Below are 24119 nucleotides of genomic sequence, written 5' to 3'. Positions count from 1 at the left end.
GAGAATTGTAACAGCTGACAGTGTTAACCGTGACGAAAGAATTTTTAGTTTTACTTACAAAAAATTTTAAATTCTTCTAATAAGAATGGAAAATAAGAGAAATTGCAACTAAAATGGTATTTTTTCTTTTGATTTTTCCGGTTTACTTTCATGTCAAACATGTTGAAATACCATTTTGAAAACCAAACAACAAAAAAAAAAAAAAAGAGTAGGGAAGAGTAATCTTTAAACACATACACATGAATAATAATATACCATAATAAGAGTATGGTTTAGGTCTAGTATTAAAAATCTTATATTTTGATGAGGGGTCGTTACTTGTCGTTCTTGTCGTTATTGTCGTTAATGTCGTCATCGGTCCGATTCAATTTCTAAAATTTTAATATAATCATAATATAATCTTAATGATCATCATTATTGATTGTTGATATGGTAAAAAAATAAAAAAAAAAAAAAACACTTGATGCTATAAAATGTTCAACAACTTTATAAATTCTTTTCATTTACAAATCTACAATGAAACTACATAGTAAAAGCATTTTATATTTATTATTTGAGATGTAAGCGAAAAGATATTGGCGAAAACAGGAAAAAAAAAAGAATAATAAAAAATAGGACTTTGAAATGCCATAAAGGCAGTAAGAAATTGACATGTTTAATGACAGGGGGGAATTAAATAATTTTCGATATTTTTGTAATTTTTTTTTTTTTTTTTGAGTTTAAGATTTGTCACGTAAAATTTTTGATATTATAGATTTGTAAAAATTTTTGATAGGAAGGAAATATTTTTTTTTGATATCATAATTATTTGACATTCTTAAATTTATTATACAATTTAAATGAAATTTTTTTTAATACGCATTCGGTACGTGCCAATAGATGGCATAAACAGACTTTTGTTTACAAAATTTCTTATTAGTAATTGTTACCGTCGCTATATTATAGTCTTTTTAATGAATTCAAAAATGTAGAATTCGAATTTAAATTTGGAATTGATAATTTTTTGAAAATGACGCCCGAACATAAATTTTCCGATTTGTTACGAATATTAATTGCTTTAACTTTTGATACGAGTGATGATATTAAAAGATAGTGGAGTGTTGACGGAGCTGTTTCACAAATGAATAATTCAGTGTATTCGATTTGAATGCGCTCTTTCTTGTTAATCGAACTATTTGTAAACAGTAAGTATATCCCAGAGTCAGTTTACAATCTGGTAGGTTTCTTATTCGAGTCTTTTCATAAGACACCCTATATTTTGTTAATACACATTACATAAATCTATTTTTATTAATTCATTTAAAATATTTACATATATACATAATATGTATATGAATAATTTATGATATGATATTGAAAAATTAACTTCATTATTAAATTATGTGAATGTAACAAGTGCGCTTTATCTTAAATACTATTATACATATATCATATATTATATAAGTTATGAATGAAAGATTTAAATGATCCTTTTTTATTTTTTTTTGAATAAGGGGTAATCTTATTATTAAAAACGCTCTATATATTATAAAACATACTGATATACAAACTGTTATACAAATAATGAATAAATATTTTATAGGTCTTTATTATGTAAGGTTTTGTATATTTTATTTTTATAATAAAAAAATTTTGAATTGTTTGAGTTCTGTAATTAAATATGTTGAATGTAGGCAAAATTTTTATAAAAAATAAAAATACGAGTATTAATAGTTCTTTTGTGATTAATGATTTAAAGGTAAATGAGTGAGTTTTAAAAGTAAGGTGTATGAAGGCAAATTTATTTTGTGTAAGTGCTCAGTTCTATAAAATTTTTTGTTTCCCGTTATAATATAAAGGGTGCTTTAATAATCTCATATATAAAAATCTGTTATATAGTATAAGAGTTTATCTTTAAATTTGTGTGCTCAATAATAATATAGAACTAAGTTTTCATATTAATTTTGCTCACATTTACTGCCAAATTCCATAATTTTTAAAAGTAGAGAGCAATCATCTCAATTTAAAAGCTTATGTATTTGACGTGCATTTAGAAATTTTTTTAAATTTTGTATGCATTGTAATTTTGTTTATGATGAAATCAAAAGCATATCTATAATGCTAATAAAACCATAATATCATAAGGATTGAAAAAAAAACTTTAATATTAAAAATCCCTTCCAAAAAACAAAATTTAGGTATATGAATGAGCGAAAAATCAAAGTAAGCCCTACCACAGATTGCAATGAAATTAAGAAATAAAAAAAAAATCGATTTTCACCATTGGCCACCATACAATGCCACTGTACCAAAATATGTGGAAAACATATTTACAAACAAAATATACAAAAATTGAAAAACAAAAACAAAATACGGGTTCAACCACGCATTAAAAGGATAAAAACCAAAAAACGAAGGGTAACCGAATTAATTTTTTGGTTTTAACAATTTAAAAGGGATGACAACGAGTCTTTTTTTCTTGTTTTGTTGTTTTATTTACAGCTTAAATACTCTACATACTCTGCTATACATTTTATTTTTTTTTTTATATACAATAAATTTTGTTTTTGCAGTGCATTAAAATGAATCACAAGTGCTTTTGCTCGGATTCTTGTACACTTGTTTTTAAACATGTGCTGCTATTCACACACCATATTGTAATGGTCACGGTTTAATATCTTGTCTTCTCTAATTTGAAATTATTATTTTAGCAATTATTGGTGGTATATTGGATTTAAAACACAGATGAATTTGTTATTTTATTAAAATAAATTTGTAAGAAGGGAGAATTTTGGTTTTTTTTTTTTTTTTTAATTTTTTTTCGTAATTAAATAATAATTCAATAACTATATCGTATTATTTTATTAACACATACACATACATATTCTAAATATGTAAATAATAATTCATAATTTTGTAATTTCTAATAAAAAAAAATTTTTGTAACATATTGAAAATTAATTTAAAATTTTGAAGGGGGAGGAGGGAGGGATGGGGAAGAACAAACAAACAAATAAAAATTTAATAATTAATACACATAACCACCGCTAGGTGGTGCAGGTGCACCACCACCTTTACCATCATCTGATCCATCACAACCACCACCAGCAGCTATTTTATCAATTAGTTCTTGTATTTCTTCTGGTACTGGCGGTGGTGTCGGTAAATGATCACCTTGTGGCCGAAAACCATTTTCATCAGCAACATAATTAACTGATATTGCTTTACCTTCTGGACTTGTATATGAAAAAAATCCGGTTGCTGTTTTAACAGGATGTTCAGCACCTTCAATATCTTTAAAGAATGCAGATTCTTGTACATTGATTCCATTACCTGTTTCATATTCGTACTGAAAAGAAACAAAAGAAAAAATATTTTGTTTACACACATATGAAATTTAATTTTGTTTTGTAAATGAATAATAAAAATTTTGTTCCAATATAGGAACTGTTGTATGAAAATGCCCGGGTATTTTATTTAAAGCTAAAGCCACATTTTAGGTTGCGGAGCAAATATGCTTACATTTCGTAAAAAAAATTATGTTTGACAGGAATATGGAATAGAAGATTTTTCTCTTTATAGGTTTATCTACAAGGAATTGAATTGACTCTATAAGGAACACTTGATCTAGATATAAATTTTGAAAGTTCCTGCAATGATTTTCAATAATTTAAAGTTAGTTTTGAATTCTCATTTTAGATACTCGTATTAAGATGGGGCCGATTATCTCAAATCTCTCTTTTGTTATTATGAATAGTAATATTGGGATTTTGGATGACAAATTTTTTCCTACTATAATTTTGTACATGTGTAACTCAAACCTTTGTGGTTCCAATTCTATTTGATGACCTTATAAATTTTTTATTTTATTTATTAAATTTATAATTTAATTTTCGATAGCTATATATTACATACAATTTTTCATTCTAATTATTGTCCAATAAAATCCAATTATCTCTAATGGGACTTTAAGTAATATTTTTTAAAAATAGATGTAGTATGATGAGTTTTAAGATATTATGTGTTTACGATCAGTCTAACCATATATTACACACACACACACACACTTATCCTAGAAATAATTTTTTTTCTAATTTCTGTTTTAATTCCCTTTAGATTTTTTCAAAATTTTTAAAGCTTTTAACTTTTATTTCTCAATCAAAGTGATTTTTCATTTAATAGATAATATGTTTTTTTTTTTTTTTTTAAAAGATTTTATTTCTCTTTTAATTTTTAATTTTGTTTTGTTGTAGATTTTAACAAACAGAAGAGGATATATGTAGGGATTTATAAATGACTCCATTACATTTCAATTCAATTCTATATCATTTTTGATCCAATGAACTTGTAACAAATTTTTAACTGTGCAATCGATATTATTTTTTTTTTTATTTTTTGTCTTAATGTTTTCTGTAAAATATTTTATATTAATTTTCTGAAAAATCAAAATGATGTATGTCCAAAAAGGTAGATTTTTTAGTTGTATAAATTGGAAATATTTAAAAAAATATTGTAAAAATTAATGAAGTTGAACAATATTTTAGGGAAATATTTGCCGAAATGAGAGAAATAAAAAAAAAATTATTATTTCTCTAAGACAAGAATTAATATGCCATATTATATGTAAGTTGAACATCTTTAAGACTTTAAGACCCGATTAACTGTATAATTTCAAAGTTTTACATAAAAATTTGAAGATAAATGGATCGTGTCTTTGCTATAAAATAATTAATTCTTTTAAGACATGCAGCAGATTCATGTGTTTTTGTGTATGTACCTATACAATATAAAGTTAACCAGTATTTTGATCTTAGGCAATTTCTGATTCATTTAATTTTCGAAAATTCTAAGCTCTGACCCCACAAATATTACTCCCGTTATAAGTGACACCACAAATTACTTCTGTAAGTACATAGTTTAAAAAAATATTTTTAGTCTAGACACAAACCAATTAATGGCCACAATACAATTTTTTTCTTAATATAAATTTCTACAATAAATTACGTTTTCGATCATTTCATGTGCTTGAATCCATTGAATGTTCCGAAATTTCGTTGAAACACCAGATAAATCGAAAATCACATTTTTCTATATTAATATTAATATGTAAATTAACAATTTTACGCTTTATAGCAACCGTCGGCCAAATTTTTGTGGGTTATGGGTAAATAACTCACGTATTATGTGAGTATAAATATGGGAAGCCCTAGTTGCTTACATTACCTACTTCCACAAAGAAATGTAATTTTCAACTAAATTATTTGATTATTTTGTGTTGACAAAATAATAAATTTGAATATATTGCAAACAGAATGATGCCACATTTTGAATGGATCGTATGCTTCCTACGGGTTGTACTTTGCCGATAGCTTATAGCCTGTAGAACGTCAAATATTTCAATTATACCAGTAGATATCCGTAATAAAATCAATATTGTTATTCTCATTTTTTTGAATAAATTGAGTTATTCATTATTTCAAATTGAGTAAAAATTGTTATAATTTTTCATTTTCTATTTTATTCTCTTCTATATCTCTTTTAATTTATATTTATTTTTATTCTATTTTATTTATCTATTTTTTTTTTTTTTGTTCAGCTATTAAGAAAATAAAAAATATATAGAGAAAAACATTGGTAACATTTCAGAGTAACGAAAAAAAAAAAAAAGGACCAAATCATTCTTTAGAGAATTTGATCCCTTTTGATTTCAAAAACAAAAAACAAAAAGAAAATGAAACCAAAGAGCAAAAAAAAAAATATTTTATAAAAATTTTTTTTTTATTTTTGTAATTTTCATTCATTTTAAAAAGGAAAAAATAAGTTGTAACATTTTTATTTCAATTTTTTTTTATATTCATTTTATAAAAACAAAAACCATATATACCTACTCTACCCCATTATTTTTCCGATTTGGTTAGTATTCGTTGCTTGGAAAATTGTAAAAATTGTAAAATACAAAAATACCAACAAGAAAAAAAGGAAGAGAAAAGATAGAGAAAACTTTTATTCTGGTGGTACTTCATTTGGGTTTACGGTATCGTAATTAAATAAAAAGAGAAATTGTGAACAATTAACACGTAATAAATTCAATTAGTATTTATGGTATCGCCTTCAATTGACCGAAAATAACCATGAATTGCTTTGTAAAAAAAATTTTTTTTTTCCCAATAATTTATCAAAGCTAAACCAGAAGAAAAAAAAAAAATTAAAATAAATAGAAACATATAATATGGAAGAGTGCCCTTCTTTGTGCCCTCAAAAAGTTCTTTTGTGTATAATCATATAGTGTATATAGTTTTCGATTTCCGAATGTAAAGGTCAATTTTAACAAAATTTATATTATAAATTTTAATATATGTATATTATATTTTATATTTTATGTCATGAAATAAATTTTAATTAAATTTAATTTCATTATTAAAACCAACCACAATATAATTGGTTTTATCGTAATTGTTGTAATATTATATAAGAGGATGAGTTTTGTGTGTTGTCTTTTAAATAAAACAAAAAGTTTAATTATATAACAGAAAAAAAATTTGTTATATAATATGATTAAAATTTTTTTTTTTCAATTGAAATTTGAAATTTATTTAAAATAATGTCAATTTTATTATGCATATATAAGGGATGGGCTATAAATAACAGAACGTTTACATATTTTGATAATTTTTGAATTTTTTAACATAATTTGAGAGATTGATGATAGTTCAGTTATTATTCCGTAAGAGGGAATAACTGTTATATAAAGAGAAGAGCAAAATTGAATAATATTGTAACATAAAGAGAATTTTAGAAAATTTTTTAACATACATATAGGTCTTCAATTAAGTTTCTACCTACAAGATTAATCACAATTGAAAATATATGAACTATAATGATGTTCTATCCAAGCTACGAGATTTTCGTCAAAATGTTAGTTAACCCCTTTGTCCACTTGCCGCTTCAATTGTACTATCACCAAACTTTATTTTTTGAATATATTTAAGAATAATTGAGTGCACGACGATCAACTCAAAAACAACACAATAAATAATATTAATTAAAATAATAGAACAGCTGTTTTAGCTGAATTTATCTATTAAGTTGTGTAAGAGGTAAAGGTTTTCGAGATGGCCTGCGGCAGATATCCGTAGAAGGCGTTATTTTTAATTTTAAATGAAATTTTATTTTACAAATAAATTAATGTATATTAATTCTATTCGACGCGGATTTCGAATAGTATAATTAGCACAATATGTTTGACATGTCGGATCTATTATCTGTTATATAAGACAAACTATCTGTGATGATAAAAAAATCGTATTAAAATGTAGTGTGCCGAATCATGCCAGTACGAAATGATAAAGAGCCAAATACAATGCTATATTTTACTTTTAAGAATGTTTGAACTTTACTGGTATATATGTATAACAGCCGGGCCGAAAGGTTTAAAGAAGTATATTATATATAAAATAAAATTTTTAGGTACTTATGGTCAATATTATAATATTTGTGTATATGTAATTGTGGTTTCATGGATTATAATTATAATATTATGTTATGTAACTATTTTAACAAGCAAGTGTATATTTACAGTTAAAAGTATTAAAATAAATTATTGATAATTTTTCGAACTTGATAATATTTCAATATAATAGATTGGTTAGAAAGTATATAGAGTTGAAAATTAATTATTAATGTCATTGATTTTTGTAATTTCTGTATTAGAATAATGTATTCCTTGCAACTGTTAAATTGAAATGTAATATTAATGCGGCTTAAGTTGGTTTAATTAAATAAATATTACCAAAAAAATTAAAACTAGCCTATTGACCACATTACTGAAAAAATTTCAGTTTTAATTAATTTTATTAAGTATATTGAAGGTTTAATATCAAAGAGAATTATATAAAATAAAAATAATTAAATAAAATAAAAAAAATTGTTTAATAATTAAAATAGTATATTCGAAAAAAGCTTCAATGCTAGCTATATTTGAAGAAGAATTTTATAAAGCTTACAGAAAAACACAGATATTCATTTTCAAGCTAATTGGTGGCTCTATTGTACGATCTAGTAATAGTATTTGATATCGAAAGAGACATAATTTCTATATTGAACAAAATTTTTTACGGAATAATTTATGGTGGCACTATTCTGTTCATAAACCTAATAACGTAATTTGTATAATCATTACACATCTAGTACTACAACCCAATCAATATTATGTAACCAAAAATAATGTAGTCTTTTAATTATCAAATTACATTCAGGAATTAAAATATACCCAACATTCATAAATATTTCGCCCTTACACAAATTCAACAATATTATCTAAACTTCAAAACGCTCATATATTATTAATTTTCGAAATTAATTTTAAGTATTCTCCATTTTAAGAGCAATTTACGATATAACAACTTTAATATTTTTAACTTCGATCATCGCAATTGAATATTATAATTTAAAAACTAGTTTTAATTTAAAACAAAAAATATCTTCAAATTTTAAATACACACAAACAAAAATTTTTTACAACCAATATAATTTTTTCAAAAAAAAAAAAAAAAAAAATAATATCGTTTTTCCTTTTCAATTTGTGGTCATACATTATTCAATGTTTGATCAAAATCTTAATAGCAGATATAAGGATAACAAGGACGAAAGGAAAAAAGAGAAAAAGAAAATTTGAAAACTCATGAAAAATTCAATTTATTTTCTATCATTTAAGGTGAAGTTATGTAAGATATACATACGTATACATATTTGTATATATATACAAACAACATTTAGCAAATCAATAAGTTTTTCTAATAATCAAAAATAGTTCTAAATTTTTTAAGATTTCCACAATTTACCAAAAGTAAAAAAAACTTTTTCTTTTAAAAATTATTTTTCAAATATAAATTTTATTCTTTTTCTTCTCTTTTCTCTTTTAACTTTTTTAATAGAAAATATACACACTAACTTACATACATATACAAATAAAAAAAAAAATATAAAAATACTCACATTATATGAACCATCAAGATTAAGTTTTGCCATCATTCTAATAATTGGTATTGGCGGACCAGATGGCATAAAATCATCACCGCCACCTACTCCTCCACCGCCAGTATCTCCTGGTGGTAAATAACCATTATTTGTTGGATTTCCCCTATCAGGATATCCTATTCCCAGTACATTACTTGTACAAATACTTACAATCAACAAGGATATCTAAAAAAAAAATTTAAACTGTTTCAATTTGATTTTTATTTAAAAAGTAGGAAGTTTGTTTTTTTTTTTTTTGCATTTTTTTTTTTATTTACCAATAACATTTTGTGTTTTTCTTCTTTTTTTTTATATTTGTAACTTTCTTTTTCTAACTTTTATTTATTTTTTTTTTTATTTTATTCCTTATATTACTTTCTCTATATTTTATTTTATTGGTGTTTTTCCAGAAACTTTGTTGGTAGCTATGTGCCCTATTTAATGCTGTTGGAGCACAAAACAAAATAACACACAAAAAAAAAAAAAAATAAAAAAGTAAAATACAATATAAAAGAACCGTTAGAATCGAATAAAAAAGAGAGAAGAGTAAAACAACGAATTAAACTGGATCGTAAATTCAATTCGAACCTAAATTTATAGACGCAAAAAAGAAAAAGTACAATAAAGATTATTTTTGGAGTAAATTAACGCGCAACACCGTCATCGACATCGTAATACGCGGTAGAGATTTTTTTTCTCTTTTTTTTTTCTCATTTTTAACTTGAAATTATGTAATTTTTGTTAGAAATTGTTACAAAATTGAAAAAAATAAGAGAAATGAAAAGAAAAAAAAAAAATTAAAATTTGTGTTAAAATAAGTAATTTGTAATATGCAAATGATTTTTAAGCACATTTCTATTGAATACTCTCGTGTAACGTTCTCATAACGCTCGAGATCTCTCCTCTTTATTATTGAGAAAAATTTCTTTGGAATATTTAATCCTTTAGTATTGTTCTTCTTATGTTAAAATCAATTACACACTTTCATAGAGTCTGTTCATTGAAGTCTCCCCACTCCCCCAAAATTTACAAGTTATTGCCATTACCAGTTAGGCTGCCTTCTAAGGTATTATATAGTATATGAACACTATCACATTGCGCTGAGTGCCTGGACATGTGGATGTGGAAAAAAATGAAATAAAAAGGAAAACAAACGGGTGGAGTTTGGAGCGATGAAGGGGTTTTCCGATATTTTAAGTGGCTAGAAAACTTTTGCGACAATACTAATAGAGAAGCTTCAGGAAGATTGGGCAGAAACTAAGTGATAATTGTCAACGGTATCTTGACAGAGCATTACAGGTTTCTGATTCAACTTAAGAGGCTGGATCCAGAAAATGAGGGTACTTGCGAAATTTTGACCTTAGCACAATTTCTGGGAAATTTTGACTGGAGAAGGGAAAGCTTTCAATTTATTCGGGTATTGAGACCACAAGAGGGTATTGTGGGGAAATGAGCGGTGCACTACCACACCACTCTCGATAATCTACAAGGTATTATGAGGTTATAAAAGTATTCACAGTCAATTCTTTCCTGTTACTCCCATTTACCACACTGGAGGACTCTCAAAATTAATTTTATAATATTATTTAGGAATTCTCTAGAAGAGTTACCAATTCAGTGTTGTAAAACCAAAAATAAATTATTCTCTCTATTTGAATTACATTCAAATAATTTGTATGTTTTCCGAAATTTAAGATTACAAAAGTTCGAAGTTCGAAGTTATATAAAAGTTCGAAGTGAATTATACGACAGATAAACTAAAATTTGCAAGAAGTAACAAAATTAAAATTCTATTTGCAAATTTTTTTTTATTGAAATTTATATGTTGAAATGTGGTTAAATATATAGAAGAGATAGAAGAAGAAAAAGAAAAAAAAATTATTTTCTATTGAAGAGGAAGTTTATTTGTACATATGTTAGAGTTGTATAGAAGATTATAAATTCAAAATTGAAAGATATAAAAGACGATTGCTTTTAATTTGACATTAATATTTGTTGTTGTTATTACTGTTGTTGTTGTTGTTGTTGTATTTCTGTTATATTGTTCATTTTAATGCTATTATTAAGTTTACATCACGGAAAATTAAAGATTTTAATACGAGTATTACAATTTTTCTTTAAGTTTTAATTAATTTTTGCACAATTCTTTGTTTTTTATTTTTTCATTTGGACGTGAATATAGACGCGTATATAATGAGAAAAAATATTATGAATTTTGTATGTGTGTAGCAATTCCATTTATTATTTAATTAATTATCATAATAATTGAATTTATTAAATGAAATTTCAATTAATTTAATTGTGATTAAGATCGTGATAATGGCCAATAATTTTTAAATCATGCATTTTAAGGGAATCTTGAATATTAAATGAAAATGAGGCAGCCTAATCTATATGAATTTCACCATGAATTTCAATTATTTCCTTTATTAAATTTTCAATAAGTTTCTATAATGTCTTCAAAATAATTTATATTTATCTTGAGTAATAGCTTATTATTTAATTATTTTGAAATCCCGGGGCCTAATACCACTAATCATGTATGAAAGAATATTTCCTTATAATTCGCCCTATTCAAGTTTGAGAAATGATTCTTCGAAAGTAAAATCTTTGATGAATTCTCGAATAATTAGTAGGATTTCCAAATAAATTTATTGAAAGTTTTATAGTAATTTTTCTTAGAATTCAATACTCAAAAAATATTTTATATTATTCTTTGAATATCAATTTTAAATTTTAAGGAAAAACAAAATGGTGCAACATTTTTCTTTTAAAAATGAATAAATTTTTTGCGAAACGCCCGTAATTCATATAGAAAAATTCATGGAAATTATTAAAATTTAAATGAAATTAATATGAAAAATATTTCTAAAATAAACAGCGCTTCTCTAACTTTTCGTTACCATGTTTGTAGAACGATTTATCTTTTCCTTCAAAATATGCTTCAGCTTCGGCGAAAATTTCCTCATTCGATTCAAATCTCTTTCCCATGAGATGCTCCAGCATCTTTTTGCGATCTGAGAACAGCTAATAATCGCTGGGGGCTAAATCAGGCGAATGTATGGCGATTATGGCAGCAATTTGAAATTCAACTCATTCATTTTTACCATCGTTTGCATTGACTTCTGACATGGTGCGTTGTCTTGATAAAAGAGAAGTTTTTTTTTCTTCGTGTACGCTCGCTTTTCGTCAATTACAACTTTCAATTCTTCAAATAATGCCATGTAATATTCGCTGTTAATAATTTTACCTTTCTCAAGATAATCAATGAACAATATATAATGGCTATCCCAAAATACGGAGGCCATAACCTTGCCAGCAGAGGTTTGAGTCTTTGGACGGCTTTCATCCGCTGATGTCCATTCAGCCAACTGTCGATTTGATTTAGAAGTGAAATGGTGAATTCATGTTTTATCCATTGTGACGTAGCTATTTAAAAAATTCGTTTTATTACGGTGAAATAAGGCCAGACATGCCTCAGAAATAATTATATAATTAAAGTTTTCTAAAAATTTTATTTCACGTCGTCTTCTCTATAGGAAATAGTAAAATTTTATGTGAAAATTCACGAAAAACAGCCTTAATAAATTGGATTGTAAATTTATTTTCAAATTCAATTGTTTCCGAACAAAATTCAAAGTATACATATGTGTGTATTTAAATTTTAGCTTTTAATTAAAAGATTCAATAATCAAGATTATTTTATTAATAAATTAAATCGTAAAATACTTCAAAATACACGAATGAATAATATTTTTGTAATAATGATTAAGATCTTAAAAAGTATGTATATATACAGCAATATGTAAAAATAAGATCCTTTAGCAGATTTTAACGATATTTTGAAATCCAAAAATGTAAAAAGAAATTTTCGCATATTTTATTGTGGTACTCTTTGAAACAAAATGTTAGAAACGGTATGAAAAAAATTGTTTTTATTTTTCTTACTCTTTTTTTTTTTTTTTTTTTTTTTTTTTATTGTAATATAATTTGTATATTAAAATGTTATCCTGAATGTATTTTTTCCTATTATCCTTAAAACATAAAGAATAAAACAAATTTTTTTATTATTTTTTTTGCCTTCTATTTTTATATGCGTTTTTCCTGTTAGACCGCAACAAAACGATAAGTTTTAGGTCTATGAGATTTTTTGCACTTGTTGGTTAATTTTTTTTTTGTTGTACTTTTTTGATTTTTTTTTTTTGTGATTATGTTTTCATTTTGTTATAGTTTTTATATTGTAGTTCTTTATTTTCCTTGTTTATTGTTAATATTCTCGTTCGCTCTCTCTATGTTGTATAACTTTACTTAAACTGTTTCTAATAGCATCATCAGCATAACAAAAAAAAAGGATATAATGTAAATGATGTATGTATGTATGTATATGTAATATATATATGCATATTTTGTGTGTATATATATTATATTTTTTAGTACAAATAATATGATTTGCAGCTTACTTTGTGTTAGGAAATAAAACCATAAGAACTTACCTCGTTTCTGGTGCTCGTGTGTGGTTGTCTTCATAATTGAAATTGTGCGAGAAAAATTTCAAATATTCTAATATAAAAATCTATTTTATACATCGACGGCTTATAGGACTAAAACCCTCTATCCAACATAAGAAAAATTTTGGGATAAAAATTTATACGAGTACCAAATTCATATTATCAGTAATTGAGCTGCAGTAATTCTTACAATCACAACATATTTGTTCAGAATAGCAGTGAAGGATTATTTTGATATTATTTCTAAATTATTCCAAAATTTTTAAAATATGGAATAGAAGTTTTCCCATAACCCATAAGCCCTCGTTAACATTTAAAAATTTTACATAACAAAGAAATATATACATTTTAAAGTGCGGAGATTTGTATATACAGTATTAAACCATGAACAATAAATAAGATAGTACTCCATAAATAAAGATTCTATATTGACAAAAAAAAAAGTAATTATTATACCGAGGTTTGTTCCGGGTCATTCAGCAGTTATGTTACAAAATTTTTCAGGCTCAAATTCGTTACAAATGAACAAAACCATACGATATTCTAAAACATGATAATTAAGGAGCTTAAAATTTTCGCGTAAATTCGTGAAAATCTTTACAAATTTTCACTAAATACAATTTGTCCTAATATTCTTTAGGTTTTATTTCAATACACCTTCAATAATAGTACAAAAATTTTTTCGAACAAAATTTTACCCCCTTAAAAATTGTGTTTTTTTTTTTTGTGATATTAAGGCAATATGATTTTTATAATCACTGCAAAGATGTTTTTATTCTGTGTTAAAAAATTAGGGTCACCGATTATTTATAAAATTCCTATTGCCAATCTGTGACATCTCATATCTGTATGTATATATATATATAAAAACAAGAATAAAATTAGAAAAACAAAAATGAAAGGGAAAATAACAACAACAACAACAAGAGGAATAGAACATTTGCGATTTAATATTATGATTCTAATGAAATGTTTTGCGATATAAAATAAATTTTACCACTAAATTTGATTGCATATTCCAATTAGATCGCAAGGACTAAACATCCTTTTTTTTTTTTCAAAAAAAATATTCTTATTAAAATTTTTTTTATTTAAATTTTTTCTTTTCCGATTATTTCTAATTTAATTTAATTTCATAACAATTTTTTATTTTCCAATTTAAAAAAAAATTTAAATAATGTTACCAATAATGTCAAAACATTTTATAAATTCATCATCAAGAAATGGTCATATTGATGTACCAATAACAGCAACAGATACAAAAACAACAACAATAACAACAAATTCAAATGATAAAGATAATTTATTTAAAATTGAAAATATTTTAAATAGAACAAATTTAGATTTAAATAGAATTAATAAAAAACAACAACAGCAGCAGCAACAACAAAAAGAAAAATTTAATTATGGTGTTTTTAGTGTTGAAAATATTAAAAAAGATTCAATTACATGTAATATTAATAGTGATGAATTAAATCGTAATTGTAATAATCGTAAAATAAAAGTTAAAATATCAAATAGTGATGGTTATATAAGATCAATATCATTTAAAAGTGATTCCAGTTGGATTAAATGTATACAATTAGCAAAAGATGTCCATAGTAATAATGTTATTATTGAATTAATTAATAATAATCAAATAAGATTAAGAACAATTAGAGAAATTAATGAGAATGAAGAATTATTTTTATGGTTTACAGAAGATATTTCAATTAAAATGAATATACCATTTTTAACACCAATAAATATAAGAGGTATTATAAGTGAATAAATTTTTGAATTTGATTTTTAAATGACAGAGTGACTAAGAAATAATGTAGAAATTTTTTTAATATTCAAAAATGTATGAGTGTCAGAAAGTGTAATAGAATCTGAATTACTTAAAATAATATTTTGATTTAAGGCCGTTTTTAAATTGAAAATTTTTAATACATGATACTTGTATATAAGAGTTTCTTATTTTTCACGGTTTATAGCTGTTCTCGGGATTAATTTAAGAAGTTCTTATTCATTTCTGTTCATTCTTGCATTATTATTTAAAATTGTTTTTAAGCTAAAAACGGTCGCATTAGGGCATATTCATAAACTCTCCAAAATATTAAATATAATTCAATTCGATGTGGAAGCAAGACATAGTCCGAAAACTCCACTTTAAAGCAATTATACTCAACAATATAAATTAACTGTAAACTGTTCATTGTTATTGTCAAAAAAATCCGGTGGGCTTTACTATTTCTTTTCCTGTTTATAATTTTCTCTTACTATTAATATTTCCTATTCTTATTTATAGAATAAAATGAAATAAGCGCCTATAAGTATTCAATACTTCAAAATTTCCAAATTTCTTTACTTGAATACTGTAATTTTTGATTTGTCGGTTTTTAGTCAAATTACTGAATCTAATACATCTGTACCTTTCTTCTTTCAATCAATTCCTATTTTTCAACCAATTGGTGTGCCTAGGAATAAATTTAATTGAAATAATTGGAATTTGTGGAAAAATAGCGTCCTGTTTTAAAAATAATTCAGTTTAATCATAATGATACCATTTCTATAAAAAATACTATAAAAAATAAATGCTATGACTGTATTTTACTGTGAAAAATTAATCCTACATTTTGCATCTTTATTTTTTTTTACAGGAAATAACTGTTATATTTGTCACAATTGCAAAGCATCATTTGAATATCCAAATCCTTTAAAAATTCATTTAGCAACATCATGTTCTAATGAATCACCAGATATATTATGGAAAAATTTAATAAATTCAATAAAAAAGAATGTTTCATCTGATTTACTATCGGAAAGTATAAATAATATAAAGCCACAAATGCTACTGCCTTCATCACAAGAATCAATAAATGCATCTATAGCAACAACATTACTATTTACTAGTCATAATCATGTTTTAATGAAATCACAACCAACTTTATATCAATATGATCATCAATCAGCATTTAAGAGAGTTACTCCTCCACCATTATCACAACCACCACCACCACCACCAACATCGCAAGTACCATTATCTTTAGCATCACAATTACAACAAAAACCACAACAGTTACCACAAGTGTCTGCGGTTAACCATATTCCTTCACATACTCCATTATTATTACATCATCAGTATTCAACTTGCAATTATCAACATTTACCATTAGTACGTAAATCATCACCATTGCATAGAACATTATTTAATTCTTCTTCATCATCTTCATCACCACCATCATCTACTTCATTATCTATATATTCAAGTTCTACATCTGTACCGAATACATTAGTTACAACATCACTATCACCATCATTATCAAATTCAACATTATCTTCATCATTGCATTCACATCTACAACATAATAATCATCATCATCATCAGATTACACCAACATCAGCATCAGCAGTAGCTGCAGCAGCAGCATTAAATGCAGCAGCACAAATAGAAACAATTGTTAGTAATATGGGAGCATCAAAACAAGGTCATTTATGTATATATTGCGGAAAATTATATAGTAGAAAATATGGCCTTAAAATTCATATACGAACACATACTGGTTTTAAACCATTAAAATGTAAATATTGTTTTCGACCTTTTGGTGATCCCAGTAATCTTAACAAACACGTACGTCTTCATATGCAAAGTGGTAATCTTAGTTTTCGTTGCCATTTATGTAATAAAACATTAGCAAGAAGAAGAGATTTACAGAGGCATATTGAAACCAGACATTGTACTACTGGTACTGTTGATGATGATACCAGTATACAATTTACAACTATATCATAGATTTTTATTTTTATTATATTATTTATATACAATATAGCTATTGAATTTTAAAGGGTAAATGGAGAAAAAATTGCGAAACTGAATCAATATAGATTTAAGTTTTTAAATAGTTGTAAGGAGATTATTTTTAGATTTTATGGAAGGCAATAGACCTATAAGCTATTGATTTAGGAAAATTGAAAAATTTTACATAATGTAGACTATGTATGTATATTTTTTTATATCTATAAAAATTTTTTATATTTGTATGTTGAATTTTTTTTCCTATTAATTTTAGAATATTGTTGAATAAGAAAATGGAATTGTAGAAAAATTATTAAATTATAAAGGATTTATATTTTATGATTTTTGATGGGGTTTTATTTTATTGCAATCTAATTCAAATGCAAATTAGTTATATTAAGGATTTCGTTTCGGAATAAAAAAGATTCATGAACTATTCAAGTTGATAGAATTTTTCCTGCTGATTAATATTGTTGTGTATACATGTTGGCTATGAATATTTAAAGCTATATAACCGGGATGTTCTCAGTTGTAATTGTGAATTAAAATTTTGTTGGCATAAAAATTGATTCATATTCTGTTTGAGTATTCGATTTTGTTTATTTTACTTGGAATATTGACAACATGTTTGAGTTTTGTAATATAAAAATGCCTTCTACGAAATTGGAGTACCTACCTATGAAGATCATACCAGAGTTTTCGTGTAGAAAATATCATTGAATATATAAAAGCAAGTATTGACAGTGAACTGATTTTCAGAATTTTTATTTCTCTCAATTTAAACCATTTAATCTCACGTTTTCCGAAAAACTATAAATATAACAATGGTCAATTAATGCTCAAATATATACTGAAAAGTTTAATAAACTAGATTCGATTAGATAATGTTCTGGCAGTTCCGCTTTATTCATAATTCTTATGATGAATGCTATGTTAAGCGCGGATTTCGATTCTTGTTTCTGTAGTTCAAATATCTCCGTCTATGTGCTAAAAAATAGGAGTTTGTCGAGTATATGATGCGAAACTTCAGTCAATATCTAATTCGTAAAATTGCCTACTTGCTTATGTGTTAACGGCCGAACAGTGACGAAATTGATATACTGCTGTTGCTTTTTCTACTAGAACGAAGCAATTTTTGCATGAGACGTTATTTCTGATGCAATCGCATGCATCCCAATTAGGTAATTTCCGGCTGTAATAATACGATTCACAATGTTAATTGTTAATCATCTCCTCTATGGTGAAATAACATACTAAACTATAGAGCTATTCAATGTGGAAATATGTAAAAATCTCATGTTAATTCATAAATGACGTAATCGCATAATTTTAATAGTCGCAATACAATGTTTTTACGCATTACAACAAAATTATTGACTAGCCCAAATAAATTTTGTAATTTAATTGCATTCGATTTCGTATATTTATCATCAATATTCTATACTAACTTTCCAATTACAATATTTACAAACAATAGAAATTTATGTTTGTTGGGCCACTATCAAATTTATTAAATAAGTTCTAATTCTTAACATAAACAAAGGCTACATTACATTCTAAGACCTATACAAATATAATACTGACAAGAATCTTTAAAAAATTTTACTTTACTTATAGGTGCAATTTACTTTTAGGTGATAAACCAATAGTCAATTGCTATGAATCACAAAATTATATTTAACGCGCGTGTTCATATGATTTGGATATAAAAGTATGAGCATATTTATACGGATAATATGTAAGGTAAAGAAAAGTAGTTTGATAATCTTTTGACCATAATAACAAAAATATGTATTTTTTTTTTTATTTTTTAAACGAAACTATTTGAGAATTCATGGGAATTTAATATGGGTTTTCTTATCAAGTTATGAGACATAACATTATATGAGTTGTTGCTATTGCAGTACAAAATATTTTATTTTTTGAGTGCATTATTAAAAATTTAACTGCCTAAAAGCATTTTGCATAGTGGATGTAGCGAGCCGACTTAACATTTTTGTTTCATATTATTTGTGGTTCGTTTCGCAATTCAATTTAATTTTTGTTCAATTTTTATGATCATATTTTTTTATTTTATTGCGATCCTCGGAGTTGAAAAATTTTTTATTTACTCTTATTTATTTATTGTTAGTTTCAAAAACAGAAACAATAAAATTAAAACCAATCCGATTAAATCACGTTCGTGATACTCATGTCAACTATATTAAACGACGACGACGAGAGTAGTATGTGAAGCGCGTGATGATGAAAAGAAAATTGAAAGTATATAAAAAAAATTTGGTGTGGTCAGCATATAACCGACCGCAATGTGTATTGAAGTGTTAAGTGAAAGTGTTATAGAATATTATAAAAATGTCTGTTTAATACTTCTTTCCATTTTTTGGGACATTGGTAAGCTTCTAGTTAACATACCTCGAAAAATGTAAACTTGGCTCTTAGTATAGTTTCGTTTTGTGCTACCCGAATTCCCTAAAATGCTCGCCAGTAAGTTTCGGTAACAACCAGAACTCAAATATCAAATTTCAAGAAATTCCATCAATTCTTTCGGTAGATATGGTAAAAAATGTAAAATCGGCCCCCAGATCAGTTTCCGAACCATGATCTTTCCAGAAACTTTATGTGTTCATTGTTTCAACATAAAGAATTTAAATATTAAATTTCAATTAAATCGATTGATTATTTCTCTTTATATACGTGAAAGCGTATATTTGGAACCGTAGTAAACCACCAGTTGTTGACACCTGATTCCTTTTAAAAGTTAGGAGGTTCCGTGGACGGTCGAATTGAGCTTATACATGAGATTTCAAGTAAATCTGTTGAATATTTTCTTCATAATGATCAAAAATATAAAGCAGGCCCGCTAAAAAGTGCAGTTCCCGAGGCTTGATATATCCCAAAAGTTGATCAATCCCAGTCGTAGTCGAAATAAACTTATATATAAAATTTCATCAAAATCAGTTTAGCCGAACTTGAGATACACTCGTCCACACATAAACAGACAGACCGGCAAGTTACTAAAAATATTTTATTTACACTTCCCTACCATGGAGAAGTACGTTCCCACTGAAAATTCGATTTCCAAAATTTGGTGCCATCACATAACCTACCTATTGTATACACAATGTGGTCGGTAAAAATAAGAGCATAGAAAGCAAAAATTTATTCGTAAATACAAAAAATCGAAATGGAAAATTACAAAATGCGTAAAATATATTTAAAAGTGTTCCAAAAGACAAAAAAAAAAGAAAAATAAAAAAAAATTGTAATGGAAAATTGCTTTTTTTATCAGTTTACTTTTTTCTTAATTTCGTAACTGGACGCTTGTATTTATTATGGATTTTTTGCTTACAAAGTAAGGCAACTATTTTTCATATTAATTTTAATAATAATTGGAATTTACACAATTTCTTCTTTTAGACTTCCTTGTAGAAATCATTTAATCTCTTTCAAACATATTTTGAGGCTCGTATATTGTACATAACATACGAGCAAGCGTTATCTGTCTGATTTGAGTAATATTCTGTTTCGGAATTAAGAAACAATAAGCTTTTCTCTTCTCATATGTTATTATGGAGATTACAAATTAATAACCATAAAAATAGATTAATAATAAAATATTTACTAATTGAAAAGATCAAAGTATTGAATTGAAAAGTTATAATTTTTCCTGAAACAAGGGAAAATACGGTTTTTAAAACAATCTACTACGTCACCTAAAATTTTTTTATTCATGCATCAAAATATATTGATTTATTGCATACCTTATGGATGAGGGAAAGAAAAAAATTCAAAGAGCATAGTTTTAAGCGGTTTTTAAAGGATACGGCTGGTTAACGTGATGGTGCGGATATGGAGAGCCGGTGGTATCACAACGAACGTACCCGATCTGAGTGAACCTTCTGATAGGCGAATCAACCTCACCGGAACTAACCTGACATAATGAATTGAATGATTAAGTGCGTGAGTTGACAACAATAATCATATTTTTTGATCACACGGCATTTTTCGTTAGCTTTCTGATCTTATAGAAATTTGAAAAAGTTTGCAGTTTAAAAACTGCTAGAATTTCAGATTTCTTCTGCTTACCGTCTAGAAAAAAAACGATATGAAAAATTAAAAAAAAAGTTGTTTTACATAAGGGTTAATAGTTTCAGTGGTAATTTTATAATTTCTATACTTAACAATGCTGTGACTCCTTAGAACACCGGTAACCGGCACACACTGCAGTATGTGCTGCCATATAGTGCACTATTTTCTTTTATACAGAGTTATTAAAATATTACCACCTTTCACACAAGCAAAGCAAACATTTAAAAATTTAGAATGGAAAAAATCTGATGTGATCAGCACATAACCGACCGCATTGTGTATTGTCTAGTTAAATGAAAGTGTTACAGAATATTATAAAAATGTCTGTTTAATACTTCTTTCCAATTTTGGGATATTAGTAAGCTTATAGTTAACATACTTAGAAAAATGTAAATTTAGCTCTTAGTAGAGTTTCGCTTTGTGCTACCCGAATTCCCTGAAATGCTCGCCAGTTAGTTTCGGTAACAACCAGAACTCAAATATCAAATTTCAAGAAATTCCATCAATTTGTTCTGTGGATATGGTGAAAAATGTAAAATCGGCCCGCAAATCAGTTCTCGAGCCCTGATCTTTCCAAAAAAGTTATATGTTCATTGTTTTAATACGAGGAGTTCATATATTAAATTTCAATGAAATCGGTTGATTATTTCTCTTTATATACACAAAAATGTATATTTGGCCCGTAGTAAACGTCTAGTTGCCGATGCCTGATTTCTTCCAAAACATACGAATTTTTGCGGACGGTCGAGCTGAGCTTATATATAAAATTTCAAGTAAATCGGTTGAATATTTTCTTCAAAATGTTCAAAAATGTAAAACAGGCCCGCTAAAAAGTGCAGTTCCCGAGGCCTGATATATACCAAAAGTTGATCGATCCGTGCCATGGTGGAAACAATCTTACATATAAAATTTCATCAAAATCGGTTCAGCCGAACTTGAGATACACGCGTGCACACATAGACCGACAGACCGACAGGCCGACAGACCGACAGACGGACAGACCGACAGACCGACAGGTTGCTAAAAATAGTTTATTTACACTTCCCTACTATGGAGAAGTACGTTCCCACCGAAAACTCGATATGCAAAATTTGTTGCCATCACATAACCTACCTATTGTTTACACAATACGGTCGGTAAAAATATTCACAGTAGTTCTTAGAAATAACAGTATTTTTTGAATTTTTGGTCAATTTGCTATTATATTTAAAAATTAGAAGTTCTTCACTTTAATTTTATCACATTTCGTATTTGTATTTTCTAACATTAACAATAATTATCTGCCATATTTAGAGTTAATTGAATTTCATACGACTTACTAAAAATAAATCATTCTATTCATTCACCATTATAACAAATTTCACACACTTTTCAATTCATATTCTCGAAACACGTAAAATTCTTTATTAGTGATATAAATACATTTGTATGTACATATATGTAAATACATGTCGTAACAATGAGAGTGTTAAAATTATAAGAGCATTGTTTCAATATTAGGAATATTAGAATTGGCTATTCTTAATGGAAATTTTATTCAATTTAAAATTTCTCTATAAAAATATCCTAGTTATTTGTTTTGGTCTGTTATTCGCCTGTTATAGTTATTTTTCGGTTCAACAAAACTATTGTATAACAAGATCTCGTATATAAATATAAGAAAATCTATTTTAGATAATTTTTATTATTATTTTTCATTGGTTTGATTTTATAGTTCTGCTATATTTTCATTTCTGACCTTTTTTTTATGGGTTGAGATATTTGGGAGTAAAATTATATTTTTTCTATTTTTGATTGGATACCAAAGTATTTATGAGTTAAATCGAGAATTTAATTTAAAATCCTATAAAATAGAATAGAGTGATTTTTAAAATTGAAACCACGGTCATATGAACATAAAATGTTTAATTTAAATTAATGGAATAAGGTCTGAGAGCTCTGATCGCTATTCCACTATCTGCAAATATAGCTTAATCGCACCCCATTTGTGGCCTGGCTGCAACCGATCCCGTATCTATAAGGACCGTGGAAAAAATCTAAATATATATAAAAATTTTGGGTAGGATAAGAATAGGAAAATAGAGTGAAAGTTGTTAGCTGTATGTCATTTTTATATGTAAGTGAATTGTACATAGTCAGATATCATTCCAAAGTACAGCTAAGAAAACATAGGGTGTTGGAAATAGAATATCGGATATCATCAGTAAATTCCAGCTGAGAGGTTGGTCAACTATACTATGCGCAAATTCATTGCATACATATTTTACGTATAAGTTGAACAAGGGCTACTTGCTAAACACAGATGGAGAAAGTTTGATTAATCACCTATAAGTTAGTATTTTATTATTACTTTTTCAATATTGTAAAGTAATTATCATTTTAAGTTTAAGGAGAACAACTAAAAAAATCACATTAGTCAAGCACATCTCACCAAAGTACAAATCTAACGTCGACTCGACTTAGTCAGCTAAGTTAAGAAGTTTCCTGGTAGGCGATGGAGAAGTATCCTGGTAGTCAATTAATTGGTTGTACGGATGTGTTCTAAGAACTATTCTCCCGCACAAGGCGGTGGTCTGGTGTCAAGCAACGCCACGGGCTAGGGAGCTGGAGAAGTTGGAGAGGGTACATCGAGTTGCATGCGTGGGGGTAACTAAACACGATGGCTGCGAAGAGCACCTTGGGGCTACAAGCCATGAAGAATCCTTAAATTAGGGGCATATGTGCTAGGGGAGAAAGGTTTGATTTTATGA

At 26.5% G+C, this 24119-nt stretch overlaps 1 protein-coding gene across 1 annotated transcript; it reads left to right on the top strand.

Annotated features, from left to right (window-relative positions):
- The first annotated feature begins 14679 nt into the window (after positions 1-14679).
- On the top strand, positions 14680-17277 carry LOC129615966 (PR domain zinc finger protein 13). Its single transcript, XM_055531409.1, has 3 exons — positions 14680-14728; positions 14942-15256; positions 16145-17277. The coding sequence occupies exons 1-3, from the start codon at positions 14680-14682 to the stop codon at positions 17275-17277; spliced, it is 1497 nt and encodes a 498-aa protein (XP_055387384.1).
- The last annotated feature ends 6842 nt before the right edge of the window (positions 17278-24119 follow it).

The sequence above is a fragment of the Condylostylus longicornis genome, unplaced genomic scaffold (assembly GCF_029603195.1).
Source record: "Condylostylus longicornis isolate FDR11 unplaced genomic scaffold, ASM2960319v2 ptg000155l, whole genome shotgun sequence".
NCBI lineage: Eukaryota > Metazoa > Arthropoda > Insecta > Diptera > Dolichopodidae > Condylostylus > Condylostylus longicornis.
The sequence above is the reverse complement of the archived record's forward strand: the minus strand, read 5'-3'. Positions and strand labels throughout refer to the sequence as shown.

Bases quoted from the DNA above. Each gene is read 5' to 3' on its own strand.
- LOC129615966 (XM_055531409.1), top strand. From the start codon at position 14,680: ATGTTACCAATAATGTCAAAACATTTTATAAATTCATCATCAAGAAAT. The intron at 14,729-14,941 runs GTCATATTGATG...ATATTAAAAAAG, and splicing joins AAATTCATCATCAAGAAATG to ATTCAATTACATGTAATATT. The intron at 15,257-16,144 runs GTATTATAAGTG...TTTTTTTTACAG, and splicing joins AACACCAATAAATATAAGAG to GAAATAACTGTTATATTTGT.